Source organism: Equus quagga, chromosome 13, assembly GCF_021613505.1.
Source record: "Equus quagga isolate Etosha38 chromosome 13, UCLA_HA_Equagga_1.0, whole genome shotgun sequence".
In the NCBI taxonomy this organism is placed as follows: Eukaryota; Metazoa; Chordata; class Mammalia; order Perissodactyla; family Equidae; genus Equus; species Equus quagga.
The window spans coordinates 99,215,998-99,230,525 of record NC_060279.1 but is presented as its reverse complement, the minus strand read 5'-3'; the positions used below and the strand labels follow the sequence as shown (position 1 = coordinate 99,230,525).

Below are 14,528 nucleotides of genomic sequence, written 5' to 3'. Positions count from 1 at the left end.
GTTGTTATGTCATGATTCTGGGCAATTCTCCTTCAAGGTTCAGTAGTAACAGAAATATGAATCTGATTGATGATTATTTGCAGGGTGAGAAAATTATCCACAGGCTCAACAGGTTAAGAACAATGGTTCTTTTTTTTTAAGATTTTATTTTTTCTCCCCAAAGCCCCCTGGTACATAGTTGTATATTCTTTGTTGTGGGTCCTTCTAGTTGTGGCATGTGGGACGCTGCCTCAGCGTGGTTTGATGAGCAGTGCCATGTCCGCGCCCAGGATTCGAACGAACGAAATACTGAGCCGCCTGCAACGGAGCGCGCGAACTTAACCACTCGGCCACAGGGCCAGCCCCAAGAACAATGGTTCTTAATCTTCAGTCCTTTGATGCTCTTAGGAGCTTCCAGGGACCCACAAATCATTTGAAATCATATTCAGAAGTGTTGTGTATTTCCTAGTTATCAAAGGTGAATATGACCAAACAGATTCAGAACCATAGTTTGGAAACAAAGTGGTAATATTGGAGACAATCCGTATAAAGTGAGTGTTCAAGATTACAGAAGGCTGAGTAAATCCCATTGCATACTACATACGTACACACATGGGAAAAATAACATGCTTATAAAGATTCTCCATAAGAAGGAAAAATACTTAATGTAATGTGAAGTAATATTTGTAGCTATGAAAAGTACTACTCAAAGGCATTTTTAAAACTATATATGAATCTCATTTAACAATGTAGGGTCGTGTAAGACATTTTGCAAGGTTTGTGTCCAAAACGATATTTTAATTATACTTTTGTGAAAGAGACGTCTGTATCTACTTTTATGGAGAATCTACTATGTACGAAACTCTTTTCTGTCTGCTTTTTACACATTCTTTCAATCTGCTCATTTCACATTACCCGGATTATGTTCATTCACAGAAAAATCTTGGTAGTGAAACTTTTGAATTCTACTGATGATATTACTCAAGGATGTCCAAGAAATGGTAGGTGAAATTTATTTCAATGACGTTGTTTTTCCAATTCTGAGCTAGAGTTCATAGTTTACTTAACGAGTAGAAAGAGTCTCCTCATATTTTTATTTTAAAAAGTATTTTGGATAATATCAATGCTATATTTCCAGGTAGGAATTATATCTGGCTGTTGCTGGAGAGTCCAGTAACCTAAAGAACTAATTGAACAAGAAAAATAAAATTACTGCCCCCCCCCCACACACACACCATTAATCACTAATTATGTTTTGGTGGAGATTTTTCCAGTTATCTGTGAGCATATATTTTTGATCTTGATTCTGCAATATAAAATCACCATATTTGATTATACAAGGTGACAGAGAATTTCTAATTCTTTTCTTTTATTTTAAGATTTTATTTTTCCTTTTTCTCCCAAAGCCCCCCAGTACATAGTTGTGTATTTTTAGTTGTGGGTCCTTCCAGTTGTGGCATGTGGGACGCCGCCTCAGCATGACCTGATGAGTGGTGCCATGTCCGCACTCAGGATTTGAACTGGCGAAACCCTGGGCTGCTGAAGCGGAGCGCACGAACTTAACCACTCGGCCACAGGGCTGGCCCTCCAATTCTTAATTTAAAAAGGAATCCATGGGTTTCATTATACCTCTGTACATGTAAAGAGAAGAAAGAAGGCCCATGATCCCCTTCTGACTTGAAAAGCCTTCTGAGTATTTTCACCTTTTAGGAGCATAGATTTGGCTGTTAAAATTAATTACCAGGAAACGAGATTATCAACTCAGATAGCATTTTAGAATTTGATTTTTTAAAAAGAGATTTAACGTCATTTCACAGAATATAGAAATGATCTCTGATGTCTGAGTGATTCCAAGTATCTGTTGTATGAACAACAATTCCAATGACAGATTTATATTAACAGAAACGTGGAACAGATAGTAAAAGTTACGGATGGTCGTATGTCTCCATGTTGTACCAAAAAACAGTATTTAGACTCTTGTTACATTTCTCAATTTGGCACCTGATCAGATTAGATTCTCTGAGCTCCTGTAGGGTGATGAGGTGGTTTCTCTACCTGCTTGGGGCAGGGGAAGGGCACGTTTTCTCCTTAAGTGTTTGAGAATCTTTTTTGCTAATATTGTTGGTTGAGGAGAATTACATGCTTAAAGCCCAGCTTTGACATTTTTTAGTTAGCATTATAAGAATGCAGGCCAGAGAAACTCAAATTTTATTGTAAGAATAAATGGAATTAGCAGAACTGTGTTTCTTTTAAAATAGTAAATTAAGGAACATGTAAGCTTCTTCACTTCAAAAAGTAACCGCTAACTTACATATAGCAATTATTTTATTAGGTATTTTATTTTTTATTTTATTTATTTTTTTAAAGATTTTATTTTTTCCTTTTTCTCCCCAAACCCCCCCGGTACATAGTTGTATATTCTTCGTTGTGGGTCCTTCTAGTTGTGGTATGTGGGACGCCGCCTCAGCGTGGTTTGATGAGCAGTGTCATGTCTGCGCCCAGGATTCGAACCAACGAAACACTGGGCCACCTGCAGCGGAGCGCGCGAACTTAACCACTTGGCCACGGGGCCAGCCCCTTTATTAGGTATTTTATATGGATTATTTTGCTTAATCTTCCGACCATCTTATATGCTAGGCCGTAGTCTTTCCCAGTTTGCCAGTGAGACTTCAAGGCACTGACGTTATTAACCACTAGAGCTTAAATCTGAAAGTCATGTCCTAAAAGTGTGACCACAGAGTCTGTATTCATTACACCTCCCAAATATTGGTTATTTTTAAAACCTACCTGGCTCACTCAATAATTCATCACAAATGCTTTTTCTTCATTGTTTGTGTGGATCAATATCATAATTATTGATAATAGCGTAATATTCCAGTATATGTTACACCATAATTCTTTTAACATGTCTACTGATAGACATGTTTCCAGCTTTTTATCAAAAATTCACTGAAAAGTATTCTTCTGCATATAACTTGTGTACCTCTGTTTTTGTTCTTTAGGATAAATTTCTCTTTTTTTGGTGAGGAAGATTGGCCTTGAACTAACATCCGTTGCCAATCTTCCTCTCTCTTTTTTTTCCCCTCCCCAAAGCCTCAGTACATAGTTGTTTATCCTACTTGTAAGTCCTTCTAGTTCTGCTATGTGGGATGCTGCCAGAGCATGGCTTGAAGAGCGTTGTGTAGGTCTGTGCCCAGGATCCAAACCGGTGAACCCCGGGCTGCCCAAACAGAGCGCGTGAACTTGACCACTTGGCCACAGGGCTGGACCCTAGGATAAATTTCTAATAGTTGAGCTTCACATAAAAAATCAGACATTTTAAGGGCTTGCAATATGTCTGACCCTGTGATGTTAGCGTTTGGAGTGATTCATTGACTAAAAATTCTTAGCTGTTACTTTTAAATGCTAACAATTCGTCAAGCAGCATAAACAATAAATAGGAATAAGTGTAAGTCAGTATATAGTAAAGGCTGCTAGAGAGATTCAGGTGACATAACTTGGGAATTCATAGGATTGTGGCATTGGTTGGTTTCTGGCCATTACTGTAAGGTATGAACAAGTTTTACTGAGCCCATGGGATCTCTGGAGCTAAGTGGATTTTATTCTGTAAACTTTTCATTTCTAATTTTTTTCTTCAAATGATGTTAGATGTAAAATGAGACTAATAGGATAAGTTAGTTTGGCATCTGTCTGGAATATGTTGTGGCAAGATAAACCTTCAAGAAGACTTTACAGTATTCTGAGCTTTCTCCCGAGAAGAGTGTTTTAAAATTAAATGAAATCTCTGCTTTTTGGAGAATAGCTTCGTCTAACACATACATTTGTGTGTGTGTGTACGCATGTATATTTTTCAGTTAACATATGGCCAATGTTAAAATAATTATGAAGTATATTTAAGACCAAAAATATCAAAATCACAACCAGAAGAAAAGTCATGGTAATATAGGATTGTATAAAAACCACATGAATAAATTACTAGATTTTTCAATCTGTTGATGTCCTATGCCCTGTCCTAAGTCTAACTATCTCTTTTTTAATGATAATCATATTGTACATCCTATTTTTAAAATTTTATTTTTCAATTGACAGTGTGTCTGGAATATTTTCCACGTCCTTAAAAGTTTTCCCACTTAGCATGTAATGGCTGCTCCGTGTTCCGTCGCGTGTGTATTTGGCATTTAACTTGTCAGCTTGGCTAGACTCAAAACACAGAACCAGGCGTAATGAATTCCTTCCCTGTCGTGTTCCTTTCCCGTATATTGACCAACTTAGCTGACCCTGAGGCTGTGAAAGAGCCTCTAGTTTGGATGATGAGGCCTCTTTCAGCCTTGGCCGGTGGGAGTGAAGGCAGGTGGATCTGTTCCTGGCAGGACTGAGCAGCCCGACCTCGGGTCTGGATGAGCCTCCCCAGCATGGGAGCTCGTCTGGGAAATTGACTCCTCTCTTTGGATCTGGCTTCGATGCAGAAGTGACACATTTTACAACTACTTTTGTGAAGCCAGGTGTCCTGGGACTCGGGGGCGAGCTTATATCCATCTTCTGTTTTTCGCGAAATTGTGTGTTCCGTTGTAGGAGACTAATTTTGGAAGACAAAATGGAGGAACGAAAAGATTTTATTAAATTAAGTCATGTCGAGAGCACTAAAACCTTTTTTCTTTCAGCTCTGGCTTCTCTGGAGTTTGAATTTTTTTCGATGGGGGAACACTGAAGAGGACTGATCAGGTCTTACGTTTCTAAAACCATGACCTGTGTAAGTTGCTTATTCCTGTCTCCTTGCAATATTACGATTTTGGGTTATGTGGATTTTTCATTAATTAACCTAAAAATCCTACTTAAGAGGGCCTCATTCAATTATCTGCTCCCCAGTTTGTCCTAAAATCAGAAGAAGTGATAGCAGATAGCTCAGTTTCCTTCTTATGAGTGTTTGCTATCCGGTGTTTGCGTTTATCATCTAATTTACTCAATCCACTTTCGTGCTTATTCTGCAATCAAAGGCTGTGATGGAGCAGTAAAGGAGTGAAGTCCCACGAGGAAAATATTTGAGTTTCCTTTACAGGTTCTCTGGTTTGATGAATTAGAGATGTTGGTCCCATTTAATTACCATAAGTAGACTTTGAAATTCTCCACAGACCTCAGTTGTTAGGCAGATAAGATGGAAATTGCTATCAGTTGGTCTCAATCTTAGTATGTGATGAAATCTCATGTTCTTTGAGAATTTTAGAATGATTGGAAACATTTATGTCATGCCTGTTACCAAGGAATTATTGAGAGACAAATATATTTTGTGGTTGAATGTGATCTGTTGATTTTGGGTATCTATTTGATTTTGGCTCATCCTACATCAGTACACACCTAGGAACAAGAAAAACGTTGAGTGAGTGATGGAAGATGGCAATGAATGAGAACATTATCCTAAGGAGTATATGTGTTGATTTCTAGAACTGATGAAGACCTTTGAAATTTCATCCAACCAAGTATCTAAATGTCAAGGATGGATTAAGTCTGAGATATCCATAACAAAGTGGATTGTTACACAGCCAAAATTTGTCAGTCAAAGAATGCTTATGATGGCTCTGACAAAGATGAACTGGAGGCTTGTGGAAATACAAAATTTTTTTCATAAGCTTTTTTTAATACAGAAATTTTTATATACCATTTGGGAGGGAAATCCCATCTTTTTTTTTACTTTAAAGGGAAAATAATTGAGAGTCTTGCATTTATTGAGAATTTATGCATCATGCAACTAGCTGACTATGTGATTGCATCTTTACTTTACTGAGTAGGGAAACTTTAATTTTATCCATTCCCAAGCAGTTCTGAGTGATTACGGTAGCCTGCAACCTACACAAAGACTTGTCTGTAGCAAGAGGATTCTTCAGGAATATGGAGACACTCTGCTTTAATTTTCTAGCTCTCTTATACTGTATCACTCCCTTCTCTAATGCACTCCTGTAACCTCCTGTCTTTCCACCTTGAAAACGTTTGTTAAATTTCATACCACGTGGGTTTGCAGTTTCAGGAATTAGTGACCTTCAGGGATGTGGCCATAGACCTCTCTCGGCAGGAGTGGGAATACCTGGACCCTGTTCAGAGGGACTTGTACAGGGATGTCATGCTGGAGAACTATAGGAACTTGGTCTCACTGGGTAAGTTTGTTTGTCACAAGACATTTAGAATGCGCTCTGTGCTATGTTAACTTGCAACACAGTGAATTTCAAAGCTGTCTTTCAAGATGGAAGTTGAATTTCTTTTTCTTGTTCCCAGAGGAAGGTTTGAGGTCTGTTAGTTTGGCAATGACTCTGCCACTAACCATCATCCTTTTCTCTGTCTTTTAGTGACATGCAAATTTACCTCTGGCCCTTCTTATAATTGCCTCCTTTCCTTAATGGCCAAGGGGCTGGACAAAAATTCTTTATATTTATTCAGTGTACAGCTGTTGTCTAAGAAGCCTGGTTTCCCATTGTGTTCATGCTGGAAATTGCTGTAGATGTGCTGTGCCATCCTCTGATCCACCTGCAGGGACAACAACTAGATGTAGAGTCTGATAGCATCTGACTCTCAGAAGAGCCTCTCTCTATGATTTATATAGCGGTGGACTGGATGAACAGTATTCATTTAAAACTGAAGAACCCACACTTCATTTCCTGCAACCAATTTTATATGATTTATGGTTGAAAGTTATAATTCATGAACATTGCATTTATAATTGAATGAATATTTTGTAAATGAATCGGGATACTTCTTGTTTTCCTCTTAGGGAAATAAAATCATTGTAATTGGTACTGTGTTCGAGACACTCTTCCCTGTGGGGAGGGGAATACACACACACACACACATATACATGCATACATTTAATCATCAAACAGCCATATGCTAATAGGATTATCATACCCATTTTACTTGTCAACATTGTGGAACAGTGACTTGAAATGACTTGTTCAAAGTCACAAGGTTGGTAGGTATTAGAAAAATTTGTGCCCAGGCCCTCTGGCTCCAGAGAGTGCTCTCAAACGTTGTTTCCCTTTTCTATCACATTCTCTTAAGAGGCAGAGCTGTATAAGTTTAAATTAAAATAAAGTTTCACCATACCTGCCTGGTTTCTTAAGTCATCTCATTCTTCTATTTGAAGTCTTTTTCAGTAACACTTAACCTTTATTTTGTTACAAATTTTTTTTTTTTTAAAGATTTTATTTTTTTCCTTTTTCTCCCCAAAGCCCCCTGGTACATAGTTGTATATTCTCCGTTGTGGGTCCTTCTAGTTGTGGCATGTGGGACGCTGCCTCAGCGTGGTTTGATGAGCAGTGCCATGTCCGCGCCCAGGATTCGAACCAACGAAACGCTGGGCCACCTGCAGCGGAGCGCGCAAACTTAACCACTCGGCCACGGGGCCAGCCCCTATTTTGTTATAAATTTAACCAAAGCTAAAGCTTTTGTGAGTTTTGTTTTTATTTCTATACCATGTGACATTTTTTTCTTGTAAGCAGGACATTCCATTTTGAAGCCAGATGTGGTTGACTTATTGGAGCAAGGAAAAGAGCCCTGGATGATTTTGAGGGAAGAAACACGAAGACAGCACACAGGTGAGGACGGCCAGGAAGGCGGAGGGGAGCCTTGGGGGTGGGTAGCAGCCTGTGTGGTAAGGAGCTACATTCCTGTGTTGTTTGTAAAGCCCTCCCCCAAGGCACCAAGACTTGTGGCACATGACCTTGTGACCTGGGGAGGAAATAAAAATCTCAACATGAGCTGGAAAGGAAACTTCAACTTTACTCCATTTACCAGGCACCTTATTTCTGTTATATTTCAAACCCGTTTTCATTGATGAGGAATCTCATTTTTCATTGGTGCAGTATTTTACCTATATTTTGGACTCAACTGCTGTCCAGCTCCTCTTTTGCGTACACACACAGAGACATTATGCAATGACGTTGAACAAGACGTACAAGGTTCCTGCTGTCGTGGAATTTACATTGTACTAGAGTGAGGAGATATAACAATAAACAGATAAACATGGATAAATAACATTATGCAGTGGAATGAGCTGTACTGGAAAGTAAGCAGAGATTGGGCCATTTTAGATAAGGTGGTTGGGGATGACTTTTCTAAGGTGGTAATATTTGAGAAGAGACATGATATAAGGGCCCAGGCCATCTGTCTGGGAATAATATCCCAAGAGGAATGAACAGCTTGGAAGGCTCTAGATGGTGGGGGTGAAGCGGGAAAGGGAGGGGAGACTGGAGGGAGGGGGCTGGAGAGAGCTTTGTGAGTTTGAGGAGCATCTTTGTAGACCCGACTAGAGGTCCTCAGGACAGTGTATCAAGAAGTGAGGTCACACTGTGAGGAGGAGTCAGATCATACGAGGTTTTGTTGGATTTGAATTGTTAGGGATAGTAAATATTAGAATCAATTATGTAAACTGTTTTTTTAATTTTTAACTTTTAAACCATTTTTTAAAATACTAAAAAAACACAGAGAACAACAAACAAATGTCTGAGCTTAATGAGTTATATAGAGAAAACACCCATGTTACTACACCCAGGTCAGGAGATAAAACTTTTTTTAGAAATATCTTCAGAGTCACAGAAAGGTTGTAATAATAATACAAAAGATTCTTGTATGCCTTTCAGCCAATCTTTCCAAATGAGGAGACAAGCTTTTCTAGTCAACCCTGAAGTCCTCCATATATCTCCACTCAGTCACAATCTTCCCCCTCCTGCCAAGTCTAACCACTGTTCTCGTTTTTTTTTTTTTTGAGGAAGATTAGCCCTGAGCTGAAGATAAGCCTTGAGCTAACATCTGCTGCCAGTCCTCCCCTTTTTTTTTGCTGAGGAAGACTGGCCCTGAGCTAACATCCGTGCCCATCTTCCCCCACTTTATATGTGGGATGCCTACCACAGCATGGCTTGCCAAGCAGTGCCAGGTCTGCACCCAGGATCCAAACTGGTGAATGCCAGGCCACTGAAGCAGAACATGTGCACTTAACCACTGCGCCACTGGGCTGGCCCCTCACTGTTCTGATTTTTTTTTTTAGATTTTTTTTTTCCTTTTTCTCCCCAAAGCCCCCTGGTACATAGTTGTATATTCTTCGTTGTGGGTCCTTCTAGTTGTGGCATGTGGGACGCTGCCTCAGCGTGGTTTGATGAGCAGTGCCATGTCCGCGCCCAGGATTTGAACCAACGAAACACTGGGCCACCTGCAGCAGAGCGCACGAACTTAACCACTCGGCCACGGGGCCAGCCCCTCACTGTTCTGATTTTAATGGGAATAAGTTCCTTCCTTTTCTTCCTCCCTCCAATTTCTTTATATTCTTTTAAGTCTTCTTTAATCTCTAAGTTTTCCTTCATCTCCTTTTTTTTTGTTCCTAACCGTGTACTTGCTGAAGAAAATATCTTCTGTTGTGTATTTTGCTGATGCCATCCTGGGATTTACTTAAACTTGTTCTGTGACCTCTCTGTGTTATAAGAGAGGAAGACAATTCCTCTACCCTCTAGGTCCTTCTGGCTGGTCTATGAATTAAATTGACATGAGACGGAATAACAGGAGAAAATCAGATAAAGCTTTATAACATGTATACATGGGAGAAACCCAGGAAAGCTGAGTAACTTGAGGTTGCCACCCTAAATACCATCTTCAGCTAAAGACAAAGGAGGATGTTGGGGGTGGGGGAGTCAGTTATAGGAGATTACCAGAAAAAGCACAGTGAACAAGAGTAAAGTGATTATGCAGATTTAAGTCCTTGCCTGCCACATTGATGAGTTTGTAGTGATAAGGTCATCCCCCTTTCTTCCTGATACAGAGAGGGAGACAACTTTACAGGTGGAGATTTCTCTTAGAAATGTAAATGTCTCTTACAAAGGGTAATTTCTACTTGGTTTTCAGAGCTTCTCCCCTGTCTGCAGTTTCTTAAAAGTAACCAGCCCAAAAGAATCCTCATGCCAGAGACACATCTTGAGGAGGCACATTCTGCTCCCCTACAGTATCCTCTAAATAACTAATGGGATCAAGAAGCTTAATTGATTTAGATGGATTTTTATTTTTTGGCAATACTGCTTCCCGGGCGGTGTTGTGTCCATAATATGTTGGTGTTATCAAATGCGGGCTCCCCACATATCAGAGAACTGAGCTCATTGCTTGCTACGTTAAAGGAGGACACCGCCTCTGAAGCACTTTGGTAGTGTCTCAGAGCGGGAGAGGCAAGGCTGCATCCTATTGACAGCTGCAAGTTCAGTTTAAGGCCAGTCGTTCAGTGTGGAGACTTGATTAGGGTTGGGTGAAGATCAAGATAGAACAGTGGAAAATTAGTGGAAATCACTAGATGAGAATCCTGAGGCTTGGGATTCAAAGAATCCTAGAGCACAAACTGTTGATGTTTTCTATCGAAGAGCTGGATCCTACAGGAACTTGCTGTAATGAAGACAGTGGATAGTTACATGACAGTAGAGACAGGAAGGTCCATGTGGGGACTGGTAGTTCCGGTTCTCTGTGACCGGGCTGAGTGGGGAAGACGATGGTTTAGGTTCTTAGCATATACTGTCTACTTGTCTCCCTTTTTGTAATTTTAGCAAGCATTGATGTTCAGTGCCTAGATGTGTTAATTTGTTAAGACATTCCAAAATAATCATATTTTAATTCTAACATTCATTTTCACTTATTAGTTAGAAATTTTCTATAAACAACTTTTACATCATCTACTGCTTGGTAACCTACTGATATAGTTTGTATAATAAAGGTTAAATAAATGCTTGATTCTTTCCCTTTATTTGTCTTTTCCACAGTTAAACAGTTGTTACCTTAGCATTCCTTCCCAGGTGACCAGAGAGTTATTTTATTGTCATTATAAATTTATGAGTTTATGCATGTTAATTTGTATTTTAGCCCATTGCACTTATTAGCCTTTTTATTCCTCAAATTTTTGCATCCCAGGTCACTGGGCCTCATAATGTTGCCTCTCGAGTCCTTCAGATCCCTCTTAGTCTTGAATAACTTGTTTATGTCTGTTATGACAAGATGTTCTGGGCTTGTCTTGTACATTTCCTGTCCCAAGCTTTTAATCAGCCATGTCTGAGAACTTTTGATTTCATTTAGCGGGAAATGGTGTTCTGTGACCATAAACTGCACATTAGAGGTGCCTATGTTTTCTGGTTTGGAGATTATTTCTAGGCTTTTTACTGGATAAAGATAGGAAAGATAGATAGATAGATTTAAAACAGATACATATGTGTGTGTTTTCATATTTAAATAAAAATAAAATACCTGATGAGTTCACCTGTCAACTTCCTAGCTGGTTTTAGAACTAAACAGTGTTTAATTGAACTTTTCTTGGCCAAATTTAGGACTAAATGGTGTTTAATTGAACTTTTCTATCTTTGATCTGTATCTCTTTTGTTTAGCATCAATTCTCCAAGACTCTGCTGGTGATAAAAATTAAAATATCACACACTCCTTAATTTCCTTTATCCTTTATGACACACAAAACATTCTCAGAATGTTAATAACTTTACTTACGTTACTACCAACACGATTACTGAAAACAGTTATGTTTTTGAATATGCCCAAACTCCTCTAATTTACAGTTTTACTGTAATTATATTTTAAAATATAAAGCCACGCATAGTATGCTCTCTCCCTTACAACCCTTATTTATTCTTAATCTAATGCAGTCATGCGCCGCGTAATGGCGTTTCGTTCAACAACTGTCCACATATACGACGGTACCATGTATATAGCACCGTAGAGCCCATCTGAGTGGTAGGCTGTACCCCCTAGGTTTGTGTGAGTGCACCCTATGATGTTTGCACATCGACAGAATCACCTAACGATGCATTTCTCAGAACGTGTTCCCGTTGCTGAGTGGCACAGGACTGTGTATATTTTTAAGTCCATAATTGTTACTATATTTAATGCTCAAGCACCCGTGGCCTCGCTGCACTGATTCCTGCCCATGAGAGTTCACACGGTCTTCCAGGAGCTCTCTTTTCCACAGGTCCAGAGCTTCAGTGCTAGATGAGACCCACATCAGGCAAGTGTGGGAGCTCTCACGTCTTAAGAAGTTAGCTGCTCCACACATGGCTACGATGTCTGATGTAAGGATTCTCCAGGCAGAGCCTCCACAGTCTTCCAAAGGACATGCCCCTTAAAGAAATGCTGTCTCCAGAGAAACTCAAAATATGGTGTTCTCTCAGTCTGGCCAGGAGCAATTCAGCAATTGGGTCCATTTTGCCATCGATAATGAGACTTACTAGCATAGTTGACACATTCTGGTTTCTCTGTTTTTAGGGAAGCAGAATTAGACAGTTAACCCAAGACCAGATCCTCATGCAGAATGGACAAGTGTTTTGTTAACCTTTTGCCCAAATCACCCAAGAGATTTCGCAATGCTATAAGAATATTTTCCTGGGGCTGGCCTGGTGGTGTGCTGGTTAAGTCCGCACACTCCACTTTAGCAGCCTGGGGTTTGTGGGTTTGGATCCCGGGTGTGGACCTATGCACCACTCACCAAGCCATGCTGTGGTGGCATCCCACATACAAAAAAAATAAAGAAACATTGGCACAGATGTTAGCTCAGGGACAGTCTTCCTCAAGCAAAAAGAAGAAGATTGGCAACAGATGTTGACTCAGGGCCACTCTTCCTCACCAAAAAATATATATTATCCAATATATAGTCCACCTTCAAATTTATCCCAATTATCCTAAAAATGTCTTTTTAGATACTTTTAAATCTCAGATAAAATCAAGGGACATCTATCATATTTAATTGTCATGTCTCTTTAGCATCCTTTAATTCAAAATATTTCTCCCACCTTGTTTTTCATGAAATTGACATTTTTAGAGTCCAGACCTCTCCATTTTTTCAGAATATATTATAGTTTGCAATATATGTCTTCCTTATCAATAGAATCAAACTAAATATACATGGAAAAATTACTACTAGCAGATGTTATATTCTTCCTATTGTATCTCATTAGGAGACAAATAGTAGCAGTTTCACTGGCAGTGCTCATACAGTAACTTGGTTGAATGGGAGTTTGTGCCCTGGGTAATGCTAATATGATATAACTTGTTTTAGGTGCTTTCCATGAATAGATCACTTTCTCTTTTATTAACAAGCCGTCTGTGGTGTGAGACTGTGAACGTTGTGTTCCCTAACAAACCTTCACCTAGTGGTGGCTGAATCAGTTAAAATGATGGTGATTTTTCTGATTGTGTCATTCCTTCTACATTCATTTACTAACATTCTTCTCTAATGAAGAACCCCCCTTGTCTTTTTAAATTATGATGGACTCTCAAGTTTATTCAATGTGTTTTTTAATATTTTTAATTTCAAAATAATTTTAGATTTCCAGAAGAGTTACAAGGATAGTACAGAGAGTGAGGGAATACCCTTCATCCAGCTTCCCCAATTATTAATATCTTCTGTAACTGTAGCACATATCACAACTAAGAAATGAACATTTGTACAATCTGTTGATATTATTTAATGATAGACTTTATTCAGATTTTACCAATTTCCCACAAATGCCTTTTTTCTGTTCTCAGACCAAAGCCAGAAGGCCATTTTGTATTAGTCATTATGTTTCTCCCATCTTTTCTAATCTATGGCAGTTTCATGGACTTTCTCATCTTTCATCTCCTTGATACTTTTTAAGAGTACAGTTATTATGTAGATTATTCCTTAGTTTGGGTTGGACTGATGCTTCCTCAAAGGTAAACTGAGATTGTTTATTTTGGTAACAGTCCCACAGAAGGGATGGTATGCCCTTCTCAGTGCTGTATATCGGAGGGTCCGTGACATAGACGCGTGTTATTGCTGGCGCTGTTAACCTTGACCATTTGGTTAACGTACTGTCTGCCAGGTTTCTGCACTTAAAGTGAGTATTTTTCCCTTTATAATTGATGTATATCTTGAGGGAGATACTTTGACTTAATGGGCTGTCATGATGTGCTCATGTAAATACACAGGGAGAGTTCTTGTATGTTCAAATTGTTTGCTTTTGTACTCGAGTGATAGTTTGGCTGGATATAAAATTCTTAATTCATCTTACTTTTCTTGAGAACTTCATACCTAGTGCTGCATTATTTTCTGAGTTTAAACAGCACTAAGTGTACATCTAATGCCCACTATATATTCCCTCCCTTTGAAATGACTTGATCGTTTTGCCTGGCAACCAAAAGTTTGTGTTTTTTTGGGGGTTTTTTGGGGTTATAATAACTCTAATAGCATGTGTTTCTGAATTGACCATTCTGAGTTAGTTTTCCTTGGGACACGTTGTGGCCTTTCGGTATGTGATTCACCTGTTGATAATCTCAGGAAGTTTTTCTTGAGTGATGTCTTAAAATGTTAATTCTCTCCAGTTATTTTTCTTTTGACTTTGGATACCATAATTTTACATATACTTTATTTCTTTTGCATATCTTCCATAGCTGCTGTTTTTTCTTTTTCAATATTTACTGTGAGATATAACAAATAGTTTCGCATGTACAAATGTACACCAGTAGGCAAGTATCACCCAGGTCAAGAAATTGAATACTGCCATTGCTCTAGGATTTATATG

General features: G+C 39.0%; 1 protein-coding gene across 1 annotated transcript in view; it reads left to right on the top strand.

Annotated features, from left to right (window-relative positions):
• Window positions 1–14,528, top strand: part of LOC124249935 (zinc finger protein 573-like) — a 50,406-nt gene that overhangs the window by 20,700 nt on the left and 15,178 nt on the right. Inside the window, 4 exon segments of the mRNA XM_046681525.1 lie at window positions 916–980; window positions 4,641–4,729; window positions 5,993–6,125; window positions 7,464–7,559. Coding sequence (XP_046537481.1) covers window positions 4,721–4,729; window positions 5,993–6,125; window positions 7,464–7,559 — 238 coding nt within the window. The 5' untranslated portion in view covers window positions 916–980; window positions 4,641–4,720.